A 24,054-nucleotide genomic window follows, 5' to 3' on the forward strand; every position below is an offset into this window, starting at 1 on the left:
TAATGTACACACATGCTTTTTCCCAAACTTGGGGTTTTGTTGTTGTTAGTTTAATACATTAAAGAACCCTCCTCATACAAGCCTGTGGATCAGCCCAGTCTTACTGCTTTTCATGACTGAAAAGTGTTCTCTTGTGTGGATGCATTTCTGTTGACTACTTTCAGGTTGTTCCTAAGTTTTCTGTAAAACTTGATTACATTTAACTGTTTCCCTTATTCTTGGACTTTTTTTTTTTTTTTTTCCCCACATTTTACCAAATTTAGGGTAAGTCACTGGCCTTAGCTAGAAAAACTGGAGTACTCTTAACTGTACTTGAAAAGAGCAAATGAGAGTTTGGATGACTAAGTTTTTCTTCCCTGTCATTTGCTTGTCAGCTAAAATAGGAATACGCATTTAAAAGATCAACTTGATTGATCAAGGTAGTCTCTTACTATTTTGTAAGTAGGAGTTTGGTTCTTTGGCTAATAAAGGGTTAACAGTGAAGGTCATTTACAACTGCTCCAGAATCTTTGTTTTTATATGATATTACTGTCTCATTGCTTATTTGACCATAGGTGTGATAAGTTAAAAAAATTCTTAAATTTAGTTGTGGGTAGGTATGAGTTGGTGGAAACTCAACAAAAAGGCCATACATTTGGCTTTTGTTTCTGTTTGACAACCTGTTATTATTTTTATAACTGTTATTATATTCTAATTCAATTACATTTGCCATGTGAACTTTGGCTTCCCTACCCTCCCTCATCTCAAGAACCTTACATAGTCCAGTAAATTCCTTTACTTAAAGTCTTATCAACTAACTCCTTTTGAGTTTTAAAAAAATTGAGATATAATTCACAAATCATAAAGTCTTCATTTTAAAGTGTACAATTCAGTTCTTACTAGGTTCACAGGCTGTGCAAACATCACCACTCTCTAATTCCAGAACATTTTCATCACCCCCAAAAGAAACCCGGTAACACATTGAGCAGTCAGTCATTCCCCACTACTCTGTCTCCTCAACCCCTAGAAACCACTAGTCTGCTTTCTGTCTCTAAAACTTTGCCTATTTTGGATGTTTCTTATAAATCAAATCAGAGTATGTGGCCTGTGTGACTTTCCATTGACTTTTAAACATGTTTAAGTCTTCCATTAAAAAATTAATAAAGAAACCTCTTCATCAGATCTGTCACTCTGCCCCCTCTCTCCCTTGCATAACTCACCTTCTTGAAGAATTATCTATTTTTCCAGTCTATTTTTTTCATACCATACTTAATCTTTTGCACATTTCATGGTAGATTCTAAATTCCACCACTCCAAAAGCAGCTCTTGAAAAGGTGTCACATTACTAAATCCAGTTTCAGTTTTCAGTTGACTTCTGAGAAGCAGTTTTCTCTGCTGACACTCTTACCCTTCGTGGACACCTTCTTCCCTTGGTGTCATTGGCATCGCGTTACACTCTCCTGGTTTTCCTTCTTCGGCCCTCTGTTTGCTGATGTAGCTTCCTCTGTAACAATTGTGCATACAGCCATTAAAGGACTCTTCTAGACTTAATGGGAAGCTCTTTTCCTCTCACTTGGTGTTTTCTCCTTAGACACTGTCACCTGTGCTGGGGTCTCATTTGTTTGTGCAGACCAGTTTTCTGAGTTCTATACCTAGAGGTCATGTTTACTCAATATCTGCACTCGGGTGTCTCAAACACAGCTCTCAAATATGATATGTTTCCTCAAAAATGGTTCTCTGCCAGAGTTACCAGATTCAGCAAAAGGTACTGTCTGTCCTGTTGAGCAAGCCAGAACCCAGGAGACACCTGTAAACACACCCTCCCTCACTTTGCGTGTCGGTCCATCCGCAAATCTTGTAAATTTTCTTTCGTAAATGTGTCTAAATTGCTGTCACTTTTCCCTGTTTTTACCACTGCTGCCATTGTCCAGCCTTTTACGGCAATAGCTCTCTAATTGGTATCTTTGCTTCCACTTGGTCCATCTTTATTCCATACTAGACCTAACTCCTTAACATAGATTATAATTATCCTGATGTGATTAATAGGTCTTTCACTTTCAGAAGAGTCCTGAATTAATTGATAAAATTATATGGTTACCATAATTATAAGGTCCTCTGTAATCCAGCTTCTCTCTTCCTCTCCAGCCTCATTTTAAACCATGCGTGCTTACGTTGCTTTCTGCATGTTAGACACAGTGGCTGTCTCTCGGTACCAGGGATGCCCCGTAAGTTCTGTCCTGCCTCAGGATCTTTGTACTTGCTCTTCTCTTTACTTAGGACCCTAAAATGCCATCCACGTTCCCTTCTCTCAGTTCTTTGCTTTGTTAAATTTTCATTCTACTTTTAGGCCTCAGGGAAGCCTTCTTTGACCTTCCCAAGGCAGTTCCACTTAATATGTATGTTTCATAGCACAGTGTACCTATACTTTTATAGTATTCATCACAGTGACAATTTTAGGTATATTTGAATGATTCTGGGAATTAATATCTACTAGACTGTCAGCTTCATGAAGGGAGAGATTGTATTTGTGTACTGCAACATCTCCAGTATTTTGCATAATGGCCAGTACATAGCTGACATATAATATCTGTTGAATAAATAAAGGAATGAAGCAATCACAACCTCTCAATTCTGACCTAAAAAAATTAAAAATTAAAAAAAAAAAATTCTGACCTGGTCTATATAACTCAGTTGAGCAAAGTAATATTTAAAAAGAGTGAAACACTATTATACTGCTTTAAAAGTGCAGAGTAGCCAAGTACCCAACTCTGTTATTCCACTTTCTACACTAGAGATTGCCACCTTTCAGCCTGTGAATTGTATGAGACTTGCAGTTATTTATTGTCCATGTAGATGTTAAGAATCAAAAATTTCATAGAAAGATACAGGTTCCGGGTTTCATTTGAAAATGTTAGAGATTTGGCAAAGGTGGGCTGGCAAACCCACTTGATACTGATTAGCTAGAACGGCCTGTTGACCGTCCCCTTTGAGATGGTGGTTTGTGCCATCGGTTTAGTGCCACTAGTGTAGCCACTGGCCTGGCTGCTCGACCACAAACTGTTTGTTGCTGACCACCGAGGCGAGGGCCTGTGCCTCGTGTGTGGCTCAGCAGACATGTCTTTGTACGTGACTCTCCTCGCTGTGTTGATTTACATTCTGGCACAAGGACATACCTTGTCAAGGATTGGCATTTTGAGTAGTAGCTGGTAAATATTTGAGTTCGCAGTTCCTGATTTTCACAATTTTATTCAAAATGCCAGTGCATAATAACATTGAGAAACGTTAGTGGTTCTGTCAGTAGGTACTGCTCTTAGAGAATACTTTTCATCGTTTATTTTATAAGGTATCTAGATTATTCTTGCTTCGATAGAAAAATTCTGAAATTTTGCATTTCAGGTTGTCAGGCTTGGACATAGACATCAGAATGGGTTTATATTCCTTTCGTGTGTCTAGCAATGATTGGGCTAGATTAGTGATAGATCGGGCTGCTGTTGTAGAATAAAGAACGTGAACTTATTTGAATGTTTTTAGTATGGTGCTCTGATGTGAACTTCTTTCCATGTGTAAAAATTGACTGTTGTCACTACGTCATTGAAGGAAGTGGAGTTCAGTTCAGTTCAGTTGCTCAGTTGTGTCCGACTCTTTGCGACTCCTTGAACTGCAGCACACCAAGGCTCCCTGTCCATCACCAACTCCTGGAGTTTACCCAAACTCATGTCCATTGAGTTGGTGATGCCATCCAACCATCTCATCCTCTATTGTCCCCTTCTCCTCCTGCCTTCAATCTTTCCCAGCATCAGGGTCTTTTCAGATGAGTCAGCTCTTCGCATCAGGTGGCCAAAGCTTCAACATCAGTCCTTCCAATGAACACCCAGGACTGATCTCCTTTAGGATGGACTGGTTGGATCTCCTTGCAGTCCAAGGGACTCTCAAGAGTCTTCTCCAACACTACAGTTCAAAAGCATCAATTCTTCTGCGCTCAGCTTTCTTTATAGTCCAACTCTCACATCCATATATGACTCCTGGAAAAACCATAGCCTTGACTAGACGGACCTTTGTTGGCAAAGTAACGTCTCTGCTTTTTAATATGCTGTCTAGGTTGGTCATAACTTTCCTTCCAAGGAGTAAGCGTCTTTTAATTTCATGGCTGGAATCACCATCTGCAGTGAGTTGGAGCCCAAAAAAATAAAGTCAGCCACTGTTTCCCCATCTATTTGCCATGAAGTGACAGGGCCGGATGCCATGACCTTAGTTTTCTGAATGTTGAGCTTTAAGCCAACTTTTTCACTCTCTTTCATTTTCATCAAGAGGCTCTTTAGTTCTTCCCTTTCTGCCTCAAGGGTGGTGTCATCTGCATATCTGAGGTTATTGATATTTCTCCCGGCAATCTTGATTCCAGCTTGTGCTTCTTTAAGCCCAGCATCTCTCATGATGTACTCTGCATATAAGTTAAATAAACAGGGTGACAATATACAGCCTTGACGTACTCCTTTCCTGATTTGGAACCAGTCTGTTGTTCCATGTCAAGTTCTAACTATTGCTTCCTGACCTGCATACAGGTTTCTTAAGAGGCATGTCAGGTGGTCTGGTATTCCCATCTCTTTCAGAATTTTCCACAGTTTATTGTGATCCACACAGTCAAAGGCTGAAGTGGAGTTGGCCCATCTTTTTTAAACACTTGACTGATTTCAAAGGAGTAAAATAAGATATTCTTGTTAGAATTAAAAATTAAGTTTTTATAGATTTATTTATTTTTTTGCTACATAATTTGTCTTGTTGAACCTGCTTTTGTACTGCTTTTCATTAAGGAAGGAATACAAAGGCAGTGTTAGCCTTCTTTTTTATTTTTTAATGTGAAAATTGATTGAGGCAATTGCTGTGCTATTGAGTGAAGCAAAACTGTGTTCATGGTTGCTTGCCCGTGGATTAACTCTCTTTTATCAGCCTCCACAATTGACAAAATTAATATATATCTACCTCTGATGCCTAGGAGTAGACCTCATTAATATCCTGTTAAATAGGCTTAACATATTTTAATGAGACTTTTTACTGCTAGCATATATTTATGCAGCAAACTTCCACTCCCACTGTTTTATGGAAACTTGTCTTTAAAAGATCATAAATCCCCACCTAATGTAAAGTCAATCACTTTTGAAGTTATTTATCCTCCTGATTTTGTTCCAGCATTTTGTTGCTGCAAAGTTACTTCTTCATCTAACACTTTTCCTGCCTCTCAAAATAGTTACATTGACACCAGTTCTTAAGTTAAATGTAAATATGTCATATGACATATTCCTCCATATCTACTCAAGAGAAATAATAACCCATCTGTGTGAAGGCTTGTATGTGGATGTTTATTAGCGGCATTGTTCATGACAGCCAAAAAATAGAAACAGTCCAAATGGCCATCAAGTGGTAAGTGGGTAAACAAAATGCCAATGTAGTTATTCATCCAGTACGTAAACTGCAATGTGGTCGTCCATACAATGGAGGAGTATTTGGCCATAAAAAGAAATGAAGTACTGATACATGCTACACCATGGATAAACCTCACAAATATTGTGCAAAGTGAAAGAATCCAGGTGTAAAGACCACATGTTTCTGATTCATTTGTGTGAAATGTTCACAAAAGGCAAATCTCTGGAGACAGTTACATTAGTGGTTGCCCAGAGCTGAGGGCAGAAATGAGGAATGACTTGCAAATGGGTACAGGGTTTTCTTGAGGGTGATGGGATTGGATTGTGGTGATGGTTGCATGACTCCGTGAATACACAAGAAACGATTGTGTCTTTATAGGTAAATTTATAGTATGTAAATTACTACTCAGGAAGCCTGCTAAAATTAGTCACATTTAAAATTTAATATTTGTAATATTTATTGTATTTAAATATGTTAACCTGTTTTCATTATTAAACATCTTATACTGGTTTCTTTCCACTTTTAAGTATGATTTTCCAAGAATGCTACTATCAAATCATGTTAATTGGTGATAGTAAAAATAGCCAGCATGTAGGCATTATGCTAGTACTTTTCACAGATTATCACAGCAGCTCTACGTGTAGGTATTATTATCCCCATTTTACAGTGGAGAAAATGGCCTCATAGAGGCTAAATAACTTGTCCAAAGTTACATAACTTAAGTAAGGAGACAACTTGGCAGGAACTAGAACTGAGGTACTCTGGTCCTGTATGCTTCATGTATGAGGATGCAGTATTTTTGAAGGAAATTTATGCTGCCTCTCATATACTGTGACTGTTTCACGCCCATGTGTGTTTGCCACTGCCCTGAATGCTCCTGCATAACTATTTCTGCGTGATCTCCTAGGAAATTCAAATGGGTGTTTGGTACTGCCTGGTTGCCATAGAGCTTTTGCAACATAGCGCATCTTACTAATCAGTTTTACTTCTTTTTCTCCACCTTTCAGTCTTAATTTTAAAGACCCTGAAGCAGTCAGAGCTCTGACTTGTACTCTGCTAAGGGAAGATTTTGGACTTTCTATCGATATTCCGCTGGAGAGACTGATTCCTACAGTTCCCTTGAGACTCAACTATATTCACTGGGTAGAAGATCTTATCGGTCATCAGAACTCTGACAAAAGTACCCTCCGAAGAGGAATTGACATAGGTACATGGCTTAAAATTCTTCCTTGGCTAAGTGTTAAGTTTCATAAATTTTGCGAAGTCTTTGCAAGTTCTTTGAAAACTCCTGGGTATTTATTGTGTAAAAGAAACTGGCTACAGATATCATTGTTCTTTGTGGGTACACCTGGGCTTTTCTGCTGTCAGTCTCTCTGAGAAGGGATTGTCAACCCCAAATGGCACAAGGGGGTAAGAGAGTCCTGTTTTCTTAGCTTTTCAGATCACTGTGTTTACATCTGCATCTGTTGGGCACTATTTTTACTCTGAATTATTTGGTGTTAGCACAGAAGTCCCCATATTGGGATGTTGTGGTGATGGCCATTTAATAAAAGATCGTGTGGGCCTGAATACTTTTAGAAATCTCTTAGATTCGTAGAGAGTATTTAATCCAAAATTAAAAGGAAGGAAAAAGGCTATAAGATGTTCACTTAATTGTAAACTTCTACAGTGGAGAAGACTGTCCTGTTTGATTCATTTGGGGAAATAAGTAGAGAAACAGAAGGAAATGAAGCTAGGGTGTGTTTTGCAATTATAAATGTATGTCAGTCATAGCCAGTGTTTTCATTTTGATAGAGTTTAAAATTTGTTAATCTGTTGGACTTTATTAATTCTTTATAGAAAGAATGAAGAATTAAAAACTCTGTACTCTATTTCTAAATATACTTAATAGGAGACAGTTTCTAGGTGATAGTAAATGTTTGACATTTTCAAGGCTCATAGTACATGACCTTTCCAGCAGCATTTACCTACCTCTCCTTTCTCTTTTAAATGCACTCTCCTCCGTTAGCTTCCATGACACCAGACTCTGGTTTTACCTTTTCATTTTTAGTCACTCTTCTCCCCTTTTCAGGCTTCCTTTCTTGTATCTGGCTATTAAATATTGAGAATTTCTGAAGCTCAGTCTTAACGCTTTTCCTATTTGGCACTCTACCTCTAGGCAATTTTGTCCATGTCTACGACTTTATTTTCTACCTCCATGCAGATAACCTACAGATTGTTTATTCCTCCAATTCAGATTACTTTTCTTGAACTCTGGTCCAAAATATACAGGAAACTTGGATATATCAAAGACATCTCAGATTTTGCAATGTCCAAGACCAAACTCAGACTCTCCCTTCCTAATCCAGGTCCTCTTCCTTTGTTCCTTGTTTCAGCAGCTCCCTCACAGTCCACCCTGTCATCCTTGATTTTTGCTTCTCTCCATTCTCACTGACAGTGTCTGTCACCTTTTACCCTAAAATAGTTTTCCTTTTTTAAATATTCCTTAAATCATCTACTTTTCTCCATCTCAGTTGCCACCATCCCAGCCCGAGTCACCATCATGTCTCCCTGTCTACAAAATAGCTTCTCAACTACTCTGTTGTCATCTGCTCTGTTGCCTCTCCATTCCAGAAAGTGTGCATAAACCTGTGTCTAATTATTATGTTTACCATTTTAATGACTTTCTCTTGCTTCTCTGATAAACACTCAAAACCTTTAGTAGGTCTATTAGAATTTTCATTGTCTGATTCTTGCCCTCTAGGTCTCTCTAACCCTTGCCTTATATTCTTTTTCTTTTTCTTGGGATTTCTACAGTTGTCTTTAGTTCTTCTAATCAGACATTATGATTCTATGTACATGTTGTTCCCCCTGCCTGGACTTTTGCACCTTCACCTCTTTATTTCTCATTTGTACTGTACTTGCGAACTCTTCCCCATACTTGTACTTGTCAAGACCATCCCCAAGAAAAAGAAATGCAGAAAGGCAAAATGGTTGTCTGAGGAGGCCTTACAAATAGCTGTAAAAAGAAGAGAAGAGAAAGGCAAAGGAGACAAGGAAAGATATACCCATTTGAATGCAGAGTTCCAAAGAATAGCAAGGAGAGATAAGAAAGCCTACCTCAGTGATCAATGCAAAGAAATAGAGGAAAACAATAGAATGGGAAAGACTAGAGATCTCTTCGAGAAAATTAGTGCTACCAAGGGAACATTTCATGCAAAGATGGACACAATAAAGGACAGAAATGGTATGGACCTAACAGAAGCAGAAGATATTAAGAAGAGGTGGCAGGAATACACAGAAGAACTGTACAAAAAAGATCTTCACGACCCAGATAATTACAATGGTGTGATCATTCACCTAGAGCCAGACATCCTGGGATGCAAAGTCAAGTGGGCCTTAGGAAGCATCACTACGAACAAAGCTAGTGGAGGTGATAGAATTCCAGTTGAGCCATTTCAAATCCTAAAAGATGATGCTGTGAAAGTGCTGCACTCAATATGCCAGCAAATTTGGAAAACTCATCAGTGGCCACTGGACTGGAAAAGGTCAGTTTTCATTCTAATCCCAAAGAAAGGCAATGCCAAAGAATGTTCAAACTATTGCACAATTGCACTTATCTCACACGCTAGCAAAGTAACGCTCAAAATTCTCCAAGCCATGCTTTAGCAGTACGTGAACCATGAACTTCCAGATGTTCAAGCTGGATTTAGAAAAGGCAGAGGAACCGGAGATCAAATTGCCAAAATCCGTTGGATCATAGAAAAAGCAAGAGAGTTCCAGAAAAAAATCTACTTCTGCTTTATTGACTATGCCAAAGCCTTCGACTGTGTGGATCACAACAAACTGTGGAAAATTCTGAAAGAGATGGGAATTCCAGACCACCTGACCTGCCTCTGAGAAATCTGTATGCATGTTAAGAAGCAACAGTTAGAACTAGACATGGAACAACAGACGGGTCCCAAATCGGGAAAGGAGTTCATCAAGGTTGTATATTGTCACCCTGCTTATTTAACTTATATGCAGAGTACATCATGAGAAATGCTGGGCTGGAAGAAGCACAAGCTGGAATCAACATTGCCGGGAGAAATATCAATAACCTCAGATACGCAGATGACACCACCCTTGAGGCAGAAAGGGAAGAAGAACTAAAGAACCTCTTGATGAAAGTGAAAGAGGAGAGTGAAAAAGTTGGCTTAAAACTCAACATTTCAGAAAACTAAGGTCATGGCATCTGGTCCCATCACTTCATGGCAAATAGTTGGGGAAACAGTGGGCTCCAGAATCACTGCAGGTGGTGACTGCAGCCATGAAATTAAAAGACGCTTACTCCTTGGAAGGAAAGTTATGACCAACCTAGCAGCATGTTAAAAAGCAGAGAGACATTACTTTGCCAAAAAAGATCTGTCTATTCAAAGCTATGTTTTTTGCAGTAGTAATGTATGGATGTGAGAGTTGGACTATAAAGAAAGCTGAGCGCTGAAGAATTGATGCTTTTGAACTGTGGTGTTGGAGAAGACTCTCAAGAGTCCCCTGGGCTGCAAGGCAATCCAGCCAGTCAGTCCTGAAGGAAATCAGTCCTGAATATTCACTGGAAGGACTGATGCTGAAGCTGAAACTCCAATACTTTGGCCACCTGATGTGAAGAACTGACTCATTAGAAAAAACTCTGATGCTGGGAAGGATTGAAGACAGGAGAAGGGGACGACAGAGGATGAGATGGTTGGATGGCATCACTGACTCAATGGACATGAGTTTGAGTAAACTCCAGGAGTTGGTGATGGACAGAGAGACCTGGCATGCTGCAGTTCATGGGGTCGCAAAGAGTCAGACACGACTGAGCGACTGAACTGAACTGTTAACTCAAGCCTTATTTTGTAAGAAAGCCTCTGACTTTCCAGCATAAGATATGATAACGTTCCTTGAATATGAACTTAAGAAAACTGTGTATTTTCCTTCATGGAATTTTTTAAAAACCACATTCACTTGTCTGATTGATTAATGTTTTTCTCTGCCACCCAATTGCAAAGTACCAAATCTGTTATTAATACTTTAACATTCAAAGTCTTAGCAAAGTTTTTGGCACACTATGGGACCCCACTCCAGTATTCTTGCCTGGAAAATCCCATGAACAGAGGAGGCTGGTAGGCTTCAGTCCATGGGGTTGCTAACAGTCGGGCACAACACAGTGACTTCATTTTCACTTTTCACTTTCATGCGTTGGAAAAGGAAATGGCAACCCACTCCAGTGTTCTTGCCTGGAGAATCCCAGGGACGGGGCAGCCTGGTGGGCTGCCGTCTGTGGGGTCGCACAGAGTCGGACGTGACTGAAGCGACTTAGCAGCAGGTGCCCAGTAAATGATTTGTTGAATGTTGATGGATAAATACATCGTTCTTTTGACATTCAAAATTCTGAACACATGATATGAACTAAGCACTAGGTAAAAATAATGGGGTTTAAAAAAAGTTTCTTTTATGTTCCTCGCAGGAGATTGGCTGATGGGTTATAAAAAGCTTAAAAAGCTTGAGAGCCTATTTAGTACTAATTTATTTTAATTATGCCCCAAACCCTCTAAAATAGCACTTGGGGATATAGGAGGTTAATGGATTTTAGCTCTTCACAAGGGGCACTCTCACTGAAATCACATTCATTCTAATTAGGGTTTTATATAAATTCTTCCCCCAGACTCCATTAGTTTGCTCTAATTCTATGGTTATACACTTTCCATTTTTATTTATCATTGTAGGATTATTCAGTTCAGTTCAGTTGCTCAGTCATGTCCGACTCTTCCAACCCCATGAATTGCAGCATGCCAGGCCTCCCTGTCCTTCACCAACTCCTGGAGTTCACTGAGACTCACGTCCATCGAGTCAGTGATGCCATCCAGCCATCTCATCCTCTGTTGTCCCCTTCTCCTCCTGTCCCCAGTCCCTCCCAGCATCAGAGTCTTTTCCAATGAGTCAACTCTTCGCACAAGGTGGCCAAAGTACTGGAGTTTCAGCTTTAGCATCATTCCCTCCAAAGAAATCCCAGGGCTGATCTCCTTCAGAATGGACTGGTTGGATCTCCTTGCAGTCCAAGGGACTCTCAAGAGTCTTCTCCAACACCACAGTTCAAAGGCATCAATTCTTCGGCGCTCAGCCTTCTTCACAGTCCAACTCTCACATCCATACATGACCTATTTAAAAATGTCATTCAGCTTTCTGAGGGGATTAGAATGTAGAATGCAAGTCTTCTGGTCTTAAGAATTGAGAAACTTGATTTTTTTGGCAGAGGGCAGGTCTTTCACCTTTGTTTATTACCCTGATGGCACCTTATCTTTGGACAGCTGAAGGGAGATGTCGTTTTTCTTTTCGCTTTTAAATGAAGTTGAAGTACGAAGAAAGGGAGCCTTTGTGTAGAGACTCAAGGGCCTGGAATCTGCTCTGAGTTGTTTTTTTTTCCTACAGAGCTGGAAGTGCTACTTAAATTTCCTTAATTTCCTTATTTGAGTGACTATCTTTCCAGAATGACTAGCAGGGTCTACATAATTGTGGATTCTGAGAGGGGCTTGAGTACCTTTTACCAGTCCTTCCCTTACAACTTCTCACATCCCCCAGAGATGTTTGCCCAGTAGCATCAGGGCCAGGATGTTGTTAGTAAACATGACAATAAATGTAGCATCACTGTGACTTGTCAAAAGATCTTAAATGTTCTAGCCATCAGTCATTGTCGTGTCTTTTACTAGCCTGTTCTGAGTACTTAATAAGGAAGCAGTAAGGGGATCCTCGCTTTCCTCTGGGTTAGGCATTTCTCTGGCTTCTAGTTGTTCCCTAAGGGTAGACTGGCACCAAAATGTGGTCCTGGAAAGTGGGCTGACTACTGTGAGCCTCTGAGAAAAACACCGGCTTTTCTTCTCTTGAATATACTCTTTAGGATCTCATTGGCCAAGATCAGTGAGTGGCAATTATTTGTGGTTAGTATATGCTTGTCCAATCTATGGTTAGAGGTTCTACATGCAAGTTTAGGACCAAACCCTAATTGTCAGAGAGAGATTTGCCAGGAGCATTTGCCTTTGAAGGTCTCCCTTGAAACTGTGGTGGGACCAGTTTATGACTGATGTTTTGAACCTGGATCAAATGTTTTTCCATGCTTCCACATCTGAGAAATAAATCCTTTTTACTTCTGGTTTCCTTCAAGTAACAACTTACAGATAGATATGTGGGAAATTGGGTGATTGAATATTATAAAAATCTTATACTCTCTGTATTTTTTCCTGTTTCTGTAGAATGGGATGTGTACGTTGATCTATGTAAGATATTCCTGTGCTGTTTTAACAAATTACATGGATTTCTTTCAAGAAAATTAAGTTTCATGAGAGATTTAAAATGAAGACTTTTTATAAAGTAAATTGTTTTGGCAGTTTTCAGTTAGTCAGTCTTGTATTCTTGATCACCAGCCATACTTCATTTTACATATAGCATACAATGAGTGCAGGAAGGTTTCTCTCCTCCAGGAAATGTGAAACTAATTATGACGTAAGACTAACATACATGAAACCAGTAGCTGCAATGTGTGTATAATCAGTACCAGCTTGTTGTTTTAAGCTGTTAAGGCTATAAGAATTCTAAGAAAAGAAGAATGGTGTTTTTGCTGATTGTTCTCACCTTCTGCTCAGGTGTGTGCAATATGTTTTGAATTCTTATTTCACTAGGTACTGGGGCATCCTGCATCTATCCTTTACTTGGAACAACCTTAAATGGCTGGTATTTCCTTGCAACAGAAGTAGATGATATGTGCTTCAACTACGCGAAGAAGAATGTGGAGCAGAATAACTTGTCTGATCTTATTAAAGGTTAGCTCTGCAAAATCAATATTCCTTTCAAGTTTTGTTTGTTAACCTGTTTTTCTAATTTAACACATCTCATTATCTTTTGCTTTAACATACAACCTTTGGTTAATTTTTAAAAATTTGGTACAGTTGTAATTGGGTTTGCTGCTTTGTTATCAGAATCAACTCAGAAACAGAGTGAACGCAGCCGATCCTCATACTTTGTGGATTCTGTGTTTGTGAATTTGCCTACTTGCTAAAGTTGGCTTACATGTGGCTATTTTTAGCCCCCAAATCAATACTTGTGGCTCTTTTGTGGTCATTCACAGACATGTGCAAAATGGGAAAAAATTTGAATCACCCAGTGTGTGTGTTCCCTGCTGTCTTTTCTTTTTCTTTTCCCTGCTGTCTCCTTTCAATTCTCACACTGTAAACAAGTGTTCTTTTCATGGTCTATTTAGTACCACTTTTTTTGTTGTTGCAATTCTGTGCTTTTTCTTGGTGATTTTGCTGTTTTTAATGGCCCCTAAACATAGTACTTGAGTACTAGTGTTCCTAAGTACAAGAAGGCTGTGATGTGCCTTACAGAAAATACATGTGTCAGATAAGTTTTCTTCAGACATATTATAGTACTGTTGGCCATGAGTTCAATGTTGATGAGTCAGTAATGTATATTAAATAAGGTGTCTTTAAACAGAGATACATAAAATAGGATATATATTGATTGGGTGATGAAAATGTAATCAGAGGCTTGAAGCTACCTAACCCTGTATTTCTCTTAGGAGTCAGTGGTTCAGTATTCACTAATTCAGTGTTTGTGGTGACTTTACTGCTAATGAGAACCAACTGTATATGAAGTAACCTAGTCACCAAGATTTTAAAAGGAAGAAAATCCCACTGTTGATTAAACTGTACTATCTTTTTTATTTCAGTATATGGAACTGTGCTACAAATAGTTAAATCTCCTTTGTGCTAAGTCGCTCAGTCATTTCCAACTCTGCGACCCCACCAACTATAGCCCGCCAGGCTCCATAGGATTATCCTGACCAAAATATTGGAGTGGGTTGCCATTTCCTCACTCAGGAGATCTTCCCAACCCAGGGGTCGAACCCTTGTCTCCTGTGTTTGCTGTATTGCAGGCAGATTCTTTTTTTTTTTTTTTTTGCAGGCAGATTCTTAACCACTGAGCCATTGGGGAAGCCCCTTTAAGTTATATAAGTACCGTAAGAGACTGATGGGGTGACCTAACTTAAACAGTGTATCCAAGTAGAGCTTTTACTTTTATTTCTGTGCTTATTGTCTACATAAAAGGCAGTTCTTTTTTTATTTTTGGCATTAAAGAGACTTTATGTCTCTCTTTGGAAGAAATAGGCTTTTCTTTAAGTTATTTATTTTTACTTGAAGGATAATTGCCTTACAGTATTGTGTTGGATCAGCATGAGTCCGCCATAGGTAAACACATGTCCCCTCTCTCTTGGACCTCCCTCCTATTCCATCCCACCCCTCTAGTTTGTCACAGAGCCCCAGTTTGAGCTCCCTGAGTCATGCAGCAAATTTACACTGGCTGTCTAAGAAACTGGCTTTTCTTACTAGTGTTAAACATAAGGGGAGATATTAATATATATAGTAAATGTTTATTTATTTGACTGCACTGGGTCTTAGCTACAGCCCACAGGATCTTCAATTTTTTTTTTTTTTTTTCCGATCTTCCATCTTTGTGGCATGTGGGTCTTCTGTTGTGGCATGTGAACTCTTAGTTGCAGTTCATTGCAGCATGTGGTATCTAGTTCCCTGACCAGAGATCGAACCTGAGCCCATGGTCATTGGGAGCGTGGAGTTTTAGCCACTAGACCACCAAGGAAGTCCCCTAATATATTATTAATGAGTTTTTTAGTTATCCATTCCTGTACTACAAATTACCCCCAAATCTGGCAGTTTAGGCAGTAAACATTTATTATCTCATTATTCATGTGGGTCAGGAATTTGGGTGTGGCCCAGCCAGGTGGTTCTGGTTCAGAGTCTTTCATGAGGTTGTAGTCTGAAAGCCTGGGGATAGAGATTTGCTTCCAAGATGGCTCACTTTCATGGCTGTAGGCAGGAAGCTTTATTTCACTGCCATGTGAATCTCTCCTCAGGGCTACTTAAGCATCCTTGGAGCATGTCAGCTGGCTTCTCATAGAGCAAGTTGTTTAAGTGATAGGGCAAAGAGGAAGCCATATTGCTTCTTATGACCTAGCCTCAGAAGTGATACCCTTTTACTTTTATCATATTCTTCTCAATAAAAGCAAGTCATTGAGTGAAGTTGCATTCAAGGAGCGGGAAATCAAACACCACCTCTTGAAGGGACTAGTGTCGAAGAATTTGTGGATATATTTGAAAACTGTCACAGTATTAATAGTAGTTAAGTCTCTCTTTTTTTTCCCCTAGTGGTTAAAGTACCACAGAAGACACTCCTGATGGATGCTCTTAAAGAAGAATCTGAGATAATCTATGACTTTTGCATGTGCAACCCTCCCTTTTTTGCCAATCAGTTGGAAGCCAAGGTAAAATACCTTCTCCTTTAAAGTAGTTGAATATTTATCTAAGTTTTCCTTGTTTGCAAAGATAAGAGCAACATTTCTTTTGGAAGCTGTATCAGTTAGGATGCTTCTGGTATCAAGCACCGGAAAATCTAATTCAGATTGACTTTCCAGAAAGGTTTATTGGCTTATGTATCTGAGAAGTCCAGCAATAGCATGAACTTCAGGAACAGGTTGATCAAGGAGTTCATCATAGTATCAAGGCTGAGACTTTTCAAGTTCCCTTTGGCTCTGATCTGACCCTTGGTTGGTTCTGTTCTCAAGTTGGTTTACTTGTGGCAGAGTAATATATGGGGAGGAGGAGAGGGTGAGAAGGGAGCTCTTTTCTTTCTCAAACCGTTGAACATTTGGATTTCTTCTGATTGGACCAACTTAGGTTACAGTCTACTCCTGCATTGGGCTTTTTGACCTAAGGAAAGATCACTGCTTTTACAGCCAGCTATCATTTGATAGTAAACAAATGGCTGATTTAGTGTTCCAACTTGAAATGAGTATATTGATTTTATGAAATAAAATATATTTGCTCATGAAAATGGCTAAAAACAGCTCATATATTGGCTTAAAACAGCTCATACATTGGCTGAAAATAACTAAGCTGTTGAAAATCAATAAAATATTATTGATTTAACCTAATTTTTCCTCATCTAAAGAAAAGCTAATAGAAATATTAGAGGAAACAAGGGGTGGTGTGTATGCTTAAAACTTTGAGAGAATAAATTATTTTTAGAATCACTCAGATGCTCTAAAATACCATTTACATACCTCATAACAAAATAAATTCCACATGGATCAAATTTGAGTTGGGGGTAAGCTGGACAGAAATTTATTAGCAATAAGACATTCTAGATTGGAGCATGAAGTAAAGCAGGATTTAGGAAATTAAATTTTGGCTCTTGATGCAGATAGATTTAAGAACTAAAATAGTCACTAGAGTACATTTTTAAGAAAAATATTGAGATATTCTATATACATGTAAAAATACACAGGCCATAAGTGTAAGCTGGATTTTCCAAAGTGAATGTTCTTGTAGAACGAGCTTCCAGATGAAGAAATAGACTATTACTGGCACCAGAATTAAATCTCTTTTTACATCAGCTTTACTGAAATGTAATTTTCATGCCATCAGTTCACCTATTTAAAGGGTAGAATTTTATTATTTTTAGTATATTCACTGGAGAAGGCAGTGGCACCCCACTCCAGTACTCTTGCCTGGAAAATCCTATGGACGGAGGAGCCTGGTAGGCTGCAGTCCATGGGGTTGCTAAGAGTCGGACACGACTGAGCGACTTCACTTTCACTTTCATGCATTGGAGAAGGAAATGGCAACCCACTCAGTGTTCTTGCCTGGAGAATCCCAGGGATGGGGGAGCCTGGTGGGCTGCCGTCTCTGAGGTCGCACAGAGTCAGACATGACTGAAGTGACTTAGCAGCAGCAGCAGTATATTCACAGAATTGTGCAACCATTATGCAATTAATTTTGGAACATTTTCATCATCCCCCCCCCAAAAAAAGCTCCACATCCATTAACAGTTACTTTTGGTTTCCTTGCAGCCCCCTTAGTCCTAGTCTACTTTCTGTTTCTGGAGTTGGCTATTTTGAACATTTCACTAAAATGGAATTATAAAATCTGTGGTCTTTTGTGGCTAACTTCTTTCGCTGAACATAGTATGTTTTCAGGGTTCACCCATATCGTACTGTGTATTAGTTTCTTTCTATTGCCGAGTAAATACTCCATTGTATGGAAATACCCCTTTTATCAATCCATTTGTTCATCAACGGACATTTGGGTTTTAGGCACTTTTTGGCTATTATGAACAAAGCTGCTGCAAGTATTCTTGTACAAGTGTTTGCAGGAACATGTTTTCACTTCTCTTAGGTATATACCTAGGAGCGGAATTACTAGGTCATCTGGTAACTGTGTGTTTAATTGTTTGAAGAACTGCCAGAATGTTTTCCACAGTGGCTGCACCATTTTTTATTATAACTAGTGTGTGGGACTTCCAGTTTGTCCACATCTTTGTCAACACTTATTATCTTCTTGGTTACAGCTGTCCTAGGAGGAATGGAGTGGTAGCTCATTGTGGTTTGAGTGTGCATATCCCTAATGGCTAATGATGTTGAACATCTTTTCATGTACTTTTTGATCATTTATGTATCTTCTTTGGATAAAGGCCTGTTCAGATCCTTTGCCCGGTTGAACTGGGCTGTTTTTCTTCTGACTGTTTTAAGAATTCTTTATTCTGTATGCAAGTCTCTTGGAGTGGGTATAGCCTTTCCCTTCTCCAGGGAATCATCCCAACCCAGGGATCGAATCCAGGTCTCCCACATTGCAGGCAGATTCTTTACCACCTGAGCCACAAGGGAAGCCCAAGAATACTGGAGTTGGTAGCCTATACCTTCTTCAGCAGATCTTCCTGACCCAGGAATTGAACCAGGGTCTCCTGCATTGCAGGCGGATTCTTTACCAAGTGAGCTATCAGGGAAGCCCCTTATTAGGTATGTTATTTGCAAATATTCTCTCCCATTCTGTGGGTTGTCTTTGTACTTTCTTGGCAATGTCCTTTGCAGCTTGGAAGTTTTTGCTTTTTTTTTTTTACTTTTACCACTTTATCTGGTTTTTGTTGTTGCTTATGCTTTTGGTGTCATAGCTAAGAATCATATTTACTCCTATGTTTTCTTCTAAGTTTTATTGTTTTAGCTATTTATATTTAAAGCTGCTTTCTACTTGGATTTTTTAAAAAATATGATGTGAGGTAGGAGTGGATTAAATATTTAAAATTTAAAAGTGAAACCATACTAGAAGAAAACAAAATTCAATGTTATTATAGTCTTTGGGCGGAATATTTTCAGTATATAATACCAAGACAGAAAATGTAAAGAAAAAGTGACAGAATTGGTACATAAAAAATGTTAGTATGTTTAATCAAACCCTTTAGGGAAGGAATATTTACACGAATGTAGTTGTTTCAAATGCCGTGGTTATATGATTTTTAAATCCTAAGTCTAGCATGGTACTTGGAAATTGAAATTATGTCGAAGCATTCTTACTTAGAACTAGGTTACAGAGACCTGGTCTTAAGGTATAAAAATTTTTCATCAGAGTTTTTGTTGTTGTTGTTCAGGGAGTAAATTCTCGAAATCCTCGAAGACCCCCACCCAGTTCTGTAAATACAGGAGGAATCACAGAGATCATGGCAGAAGGAGGTGAATTAGAGTTTGTTAAAAGGATCATCCATGACAGTTTACAGCTTAAAAAAAGATTAAGGTAAGTTGGTAAGAATATTTTCCCGTGTGTAATTCAGAAAGAAACCATGTCACTTAGAGGAAATGAAATCACTTAGAGGAAATCAATCACCGTGGTCCGAAGAATTAACAGATAAAAATGGAATTGGTTGAAGGTCCTACAGTCTGCAGAGACCCTGTTTCTGAGGGTGCTGTCATGCCTCTAATTGATTTGTGTTTCCCATAATCATGTGTACTACATGGATGGAAAGGAGGAAAATACCATATGATTGTACTGCTCCCATTAGTGTGGTCCCGTGGTGGAGCAAAACTGATTCAAATATGGCTTTTGATTAGAAAACAGATGGGTTCAGCTCTGTCCTGTGAACCGGAATAAATTTGTTGCCCAGTCCTCAAAGCAATTTATGTTCTTGGAATCAGTCTCCCAAACAGTGACAGATGTGAGGACATTGAGCTGTCAGGAACTTAATCAAGGGAAACTGAGATCCCTAACCAGTTCCAGAGGAGAGTTAAGGCTGCTCCTTTTTAAAAGCTAATGATTTTGGACAATACACCTGTCATTAAGCAATGTAAGGTACTCAGAGAGAGCTATTTGTCTTGCTTGACTTCTCGCCCTGCCAAGTGTTGTTGAAATGATGGATAATGTGCTGGTTCAAACTGAAAGGACTTTCAGCCCTGGGATTTAGCTTTGTGACACAAAGAATTTTTTGAAATTGTGGTAAAATACACATAATGTAAAATTTGCCTTCGTAACCATTTTTTAAGTGTACAGTTCAGTAGCATTAAGTACATTCATATTGTTGTGCTGCTAACCTCCAGAACTCTTTTCTTTTTGTAAAACTAAAAAACTAAGAAAGTTCTGTACCTGTTAACAACTACTCCCTATTCTCTCTCTTCCCATAGTGGTTCCCCTGGCAACCACTTCTTTTCTTTCTGTCTCTTTGAATTTGACTGTTCTAGGTACCTCATATAAGTGGAATCATATATGATTTATGACTGGCATCTTTTACTTAGCAGTATGTCATCGATATGCATCCATCTTATAGCAGGTTTCAGAATTTCCTTCCTTTTTAGGGCTGGATAATATTAATATTCCTTTGTATGTATATACTGCATTTTGTTTATCCATTTATCTGTTGATGCACACTTGGGTTACTTCCATGTTTTGGCTGTCGTGGATAATGTTGCTAGGAACATGAATGTGCAAGTATTTCTTAAGACCTGACTTTGAATTCTGAGTGAATACTCAGAACTAGAATTCCTAGGGAAACCTTTTTTTTTTCTTTTGGACTTACAGGCATTCAAAGTTGTTTATTTTAGTAGAAGGCCAATTCCAAAATCAACACATACCCTGATTTGTTAAATGTGATTTTATTTAAACATGGAAGACAACTGGATTATTGGATGATCTGCCTCTCAGAAAACTGACACAATATTAAAGCCAAAGGTTAATATATTTTTACCTTAATCGATTTCTTTAACGATACTTTAGAGTGTGAGGAAGAAAGAGACTTAAATTATACTGAGTATTAAGAAGAGTGTGAGTAAGTAAATTAAACGTGAAGAAAGTAACAGCACTGAGACTCATGACAGTAGGCAAACAGGGCCATGTGGCCACTTAAGTGTCCATCAGCTTTTGAGGGAACTGGAGCCACCCAGGAAGATGGGGAAGGTCATTTTCAGGAGCCTTTTAATCGGTAAATTTCTATTATTCCCGAAGTTCCATTTGAACTACAAAAAGTATGTTGTAAAGGAATACCATTCTAAGGGAGAGAAATTGGTCAATATATTCCAAGTCTGCCTGTACCTGGCTCTGTGGCTGCCCTCAGACTGAATGAAAGGTGAATGTTTGCTGCGAAGAGTAAATTGCTGGTGCCAGATGATTAGATAGCATCACCAACTCAGTGGACATGAGTTTGAGCAAGCTTCGGGAGATGGTGAAGGACAGGGAAGCCTGGCATGCTGCAGTCCATGGGGTTGCAAAGAGTCAGACATGACTGATGGACTGAAAACAACAAATTATGTTTCTAAAGAGTCGACCATTTCAAGGTTGGTGTCATATGTGGGAAAAGTTACCAGTTACAATCCACTTAAAGAAAGGGTTCAGCAGTCTTGTCTGCTCTGTTAGGACTCAGGCAGGTTGAGAGGGAAGATAAAAGGAAGAAATGTATCAGTTCATGCCCTCTTGCATATTTTTATTGTTGACATAAAGTTTATACCACTATGAAACTCTCAAATTTTAAAATGCTGTGGAAACTGCATATTTTGAAGCTATGAAAAAATGAGAGGTTAAAAATAAGTATTTAAACTCCACCATCTTCTTAACCCTCTTCTTGTTCCGAAAGAAGTGCAGAAATTAAGCCAAATGTGTAACATTGCGGAGTGAAATAAGTTGTACTTGTTGGACTGGCCTCCAGTGGTGGCTCTCCAGGTGCCTCACTTGAGCCACGCTCGGCAGCAACTGCAATTTTGTATCTGAAGGAATTTTGCAGTTGGGAGGCCCTTGGGAGAGAAGGTTATCCAGCCTCTTAGTTGTACAGGTTAGAAATCTGGGCCCTAGATCTTCTAATTCTGCTCTCATCCTCTTTCCACCACCCCACGCAGCCGCTATAGCCCAGCCTGCAGTTAGACTTCTAAGTGCACAGCCTTTTCTTTACTGTTGAGATATAATTGACATATTGTCATTATTAGACAGCCTTTTTATCATTGATGAAGATTTACAAGTGCTTGTCATCTTTACCTTTCATTCTTTGTGCCTGCGACTTGAGCTTACTTAATAGCATTTTCCTTTTTAGAGACTCACTCACCTAACCTAAATAAATCAGCAGACTTCTTTATCAAACACCTCGTGGCCTGGGTTCCACTCTTACTACTGACTGTAGCTGACACCCTTTATGACAGTGATTCTCTGATTTTTCCAGGAACCAGAGTTACGAAGTTCCAACTTAATGCTGGTTTAACTCCCCATTTTTGCTTTTTCCTTTCCATCTGCTGCCCCCTGCCAGATGGTGGGGACTTCGTGGATGTGGGTAAAATCCACATATCTGGTGATCATCACCAGGTGCTGGGTAATAAATTTAACAATCTGGGCCTTTTGAAATGTGGTTCTTTGATTTTTAAAAGTTGTTTTCTCATTGATAAAGTGAAATAATGATAGCTACATCATGCCTTATAGGGTAGTCATATAATTAAATAAGTATATATTTGATGTAATTATAATAATAGTAGTAAATAATAATAATGAATAGTAAATAGGGTAATTTTAACTCTTGTCCTTTTTAGCGATCCAGCAGATTTAACTGCTGTGGTCTGCTATATTAAACAAAAACATTAAAAGTACTTTGTTACTTTATTCTAACGTGGAGCCAGCCTCCTTTTCTGGTTTTAAAAACTGGATGCTAGTGTAGTTACATGGAGAAGGCAATGGCACCCCACTCCAGCACTCTTGCCTGGAAAATCCCATGGATGGAGGAGCCTGGTAGTCTGTAGTCCATGGGGTCGCTAAGAGTTGGACACGACTGAGCGACTTCACTTTCATGCATTGGAGAAGGAGATGGCAACCCACTCCAGTGTTCTTGCCTGGAGAATCCCAGGGACGGGGGAGCCTGGTGGGCTTCCATCTCTGGGGTCGCACAGAGTTGGACACGACTGAAGCAACTTAGCAGCAGCAGCAGTGTGGTTACAAGGTGCTATAAGTGGTAGTTGCAAGGAACAACTGTAAATTTCATAACTGAGCTTTTAGTTAATTTTCCAACTGATAGACTGTTTGGTTCTACTGCAAACTTTCTACACACTTGCCTTTATAAAAGGGTAAGCCACTTCATTTTCCTTATCTGTAAGTTGGGATAATACCTTTTATGGTATTAAATGTTAAAAGAACATGGAGACAGCTCAAGCAACATATGGGACAGTATAGTGCAAGGTTAGGGTGAATAATGATGATAATGGATTGTAACACATTGAATAAGGTAAACAAATGAAGTACATAAGGGATAAAGGGGAAGCTCTTTATTACATTAGAATGCCAACTAATGTAGAAAGAATAATCAAGTTAGAGAAATCACCATTTTGCAGTCATTATAGTAATTGATTCGTGGAGGAGTCAACAATGGAGAATTTGTAGAGAAGGTATTTTTCATAGTTTCAAAGTACTTCCCTAATCACAAAGCATTTCTCAATTACAAAGAAATATATAGTAACTTTATAGTGGAGAGATTGCGGGGTACCACCTTGACCAGATGAACACCTCGTGATACAAGTTGCCTCGAAGGACACACAGCATCTCTGTGTTCTTCCGGCCCCAAATGTTTAACCTGAATCTGACTAAGGAAATTTCAGACATACCAAACTTGACAGATTTTGTAAGACAATTTTTCAAAAATATTAAGGTCATGAAAGTTAAAAAAAAAAAAAAGACTGCAGAACTGTTCCAGATTGAAAGAGACTAAAGAGACTTGACACGTAAATGAAATGCATGATCCTAGATTGGATCTTACATCAGGGGAGAAAATTGACATGAAGGATGTTATTGGGATAATTGGTGAAATTTGAGTGTGGACCATATTCCAGATAATAGTACTGTATGAGTGTTAAGTTTTTGCAATTTGATCATTGTTCTGTGGTTATAAGAGAGAATGCCCTTGTTTTTAAAATGTACATGCCAAAATATTTAAGGTTAGGGGCATGATAATGTCTGTAGCTAACCCTCAAATGGTTTAGAAAAAACACAGAGCAAGCAAGTGGGGGAAAGTGCAGTGAATCGGGATGAACAGTATGCTAGAATTATTTGTGCTAATCTTGCAGTTCCTGTACGTTTGAAATAATTTCAAAATAATTTTTCTTGAAACCTGCTGTCCCAAAATAATTACTAAATGCTGTAATGAGTGGAGTGCTACTTTCATCATTAAAATAGTGTAATGGGTTCAAAGTCTCTTGGGTAGCTAGATCGTCCTTTTTTTTTTTTCTACTTAAATTTTGATTAGTTGTCACAAGATGCCTGTTGAGAGTAGTTAGGATCTAATGGGCAGACATTTTTTTTAAAAGTG

The 24,054-nt window shown here is 38.9% G+C and overlaps 1 protein-coding gene across 3 annotated transcripts in view; it reads left to right on the top strand.

The window, feature by feature from the left end:
• Positions 1 to 24,054, top strand: part of METTL16 (methyltransferase 16, RNA N6-adenosine) — a 74,440-nt gene that overhangs the window by 14,379 nt on the left and 36,007 nt on the right. For all 3 annotated transcript variants that reach the window (XR_011468025.1, XR_011468026.1, XM_005891189.3), the window contains exons 3-6: positions 6,405 to 6,604; positions 13,071 to 13,211; positions 15,615 to 15,730; positions 18,889 to 19,031. Coding sequence is in view for 1 of the 3 variants with exons in the window: in XM_005891189.3 (XP_005891251.2) it covers positions 6,405 to 6,604; positions 13,071 to 13,211; positions 15,615 to 15,730; positions 18,889 to 19,031 (600 nt within the window). In the remaining 2 variants the exon portion in view is untranslated. The remainder of the gene's footprint in view (positions 1 to 6,404; positions 6,605 to 13,070; positions 13,212 to 15,614; positions 15,731 to 18,888; positions 19,032 to 24,054) is intronic.

The sequence above is a fragment of the Bos mutus genome, chromosome 19 (assembly GCF_027580195.1).
Source record: "Bos mutus isolate GX-2022 chromosome 19, NWIPB_WYAK_1.1, whole genome shotgun sequence".
NCBI lineage: Eukaryota > Metazoa > Chordata > Mammalia > Artiodactyla > Bovidae > Bos > Bos mutus.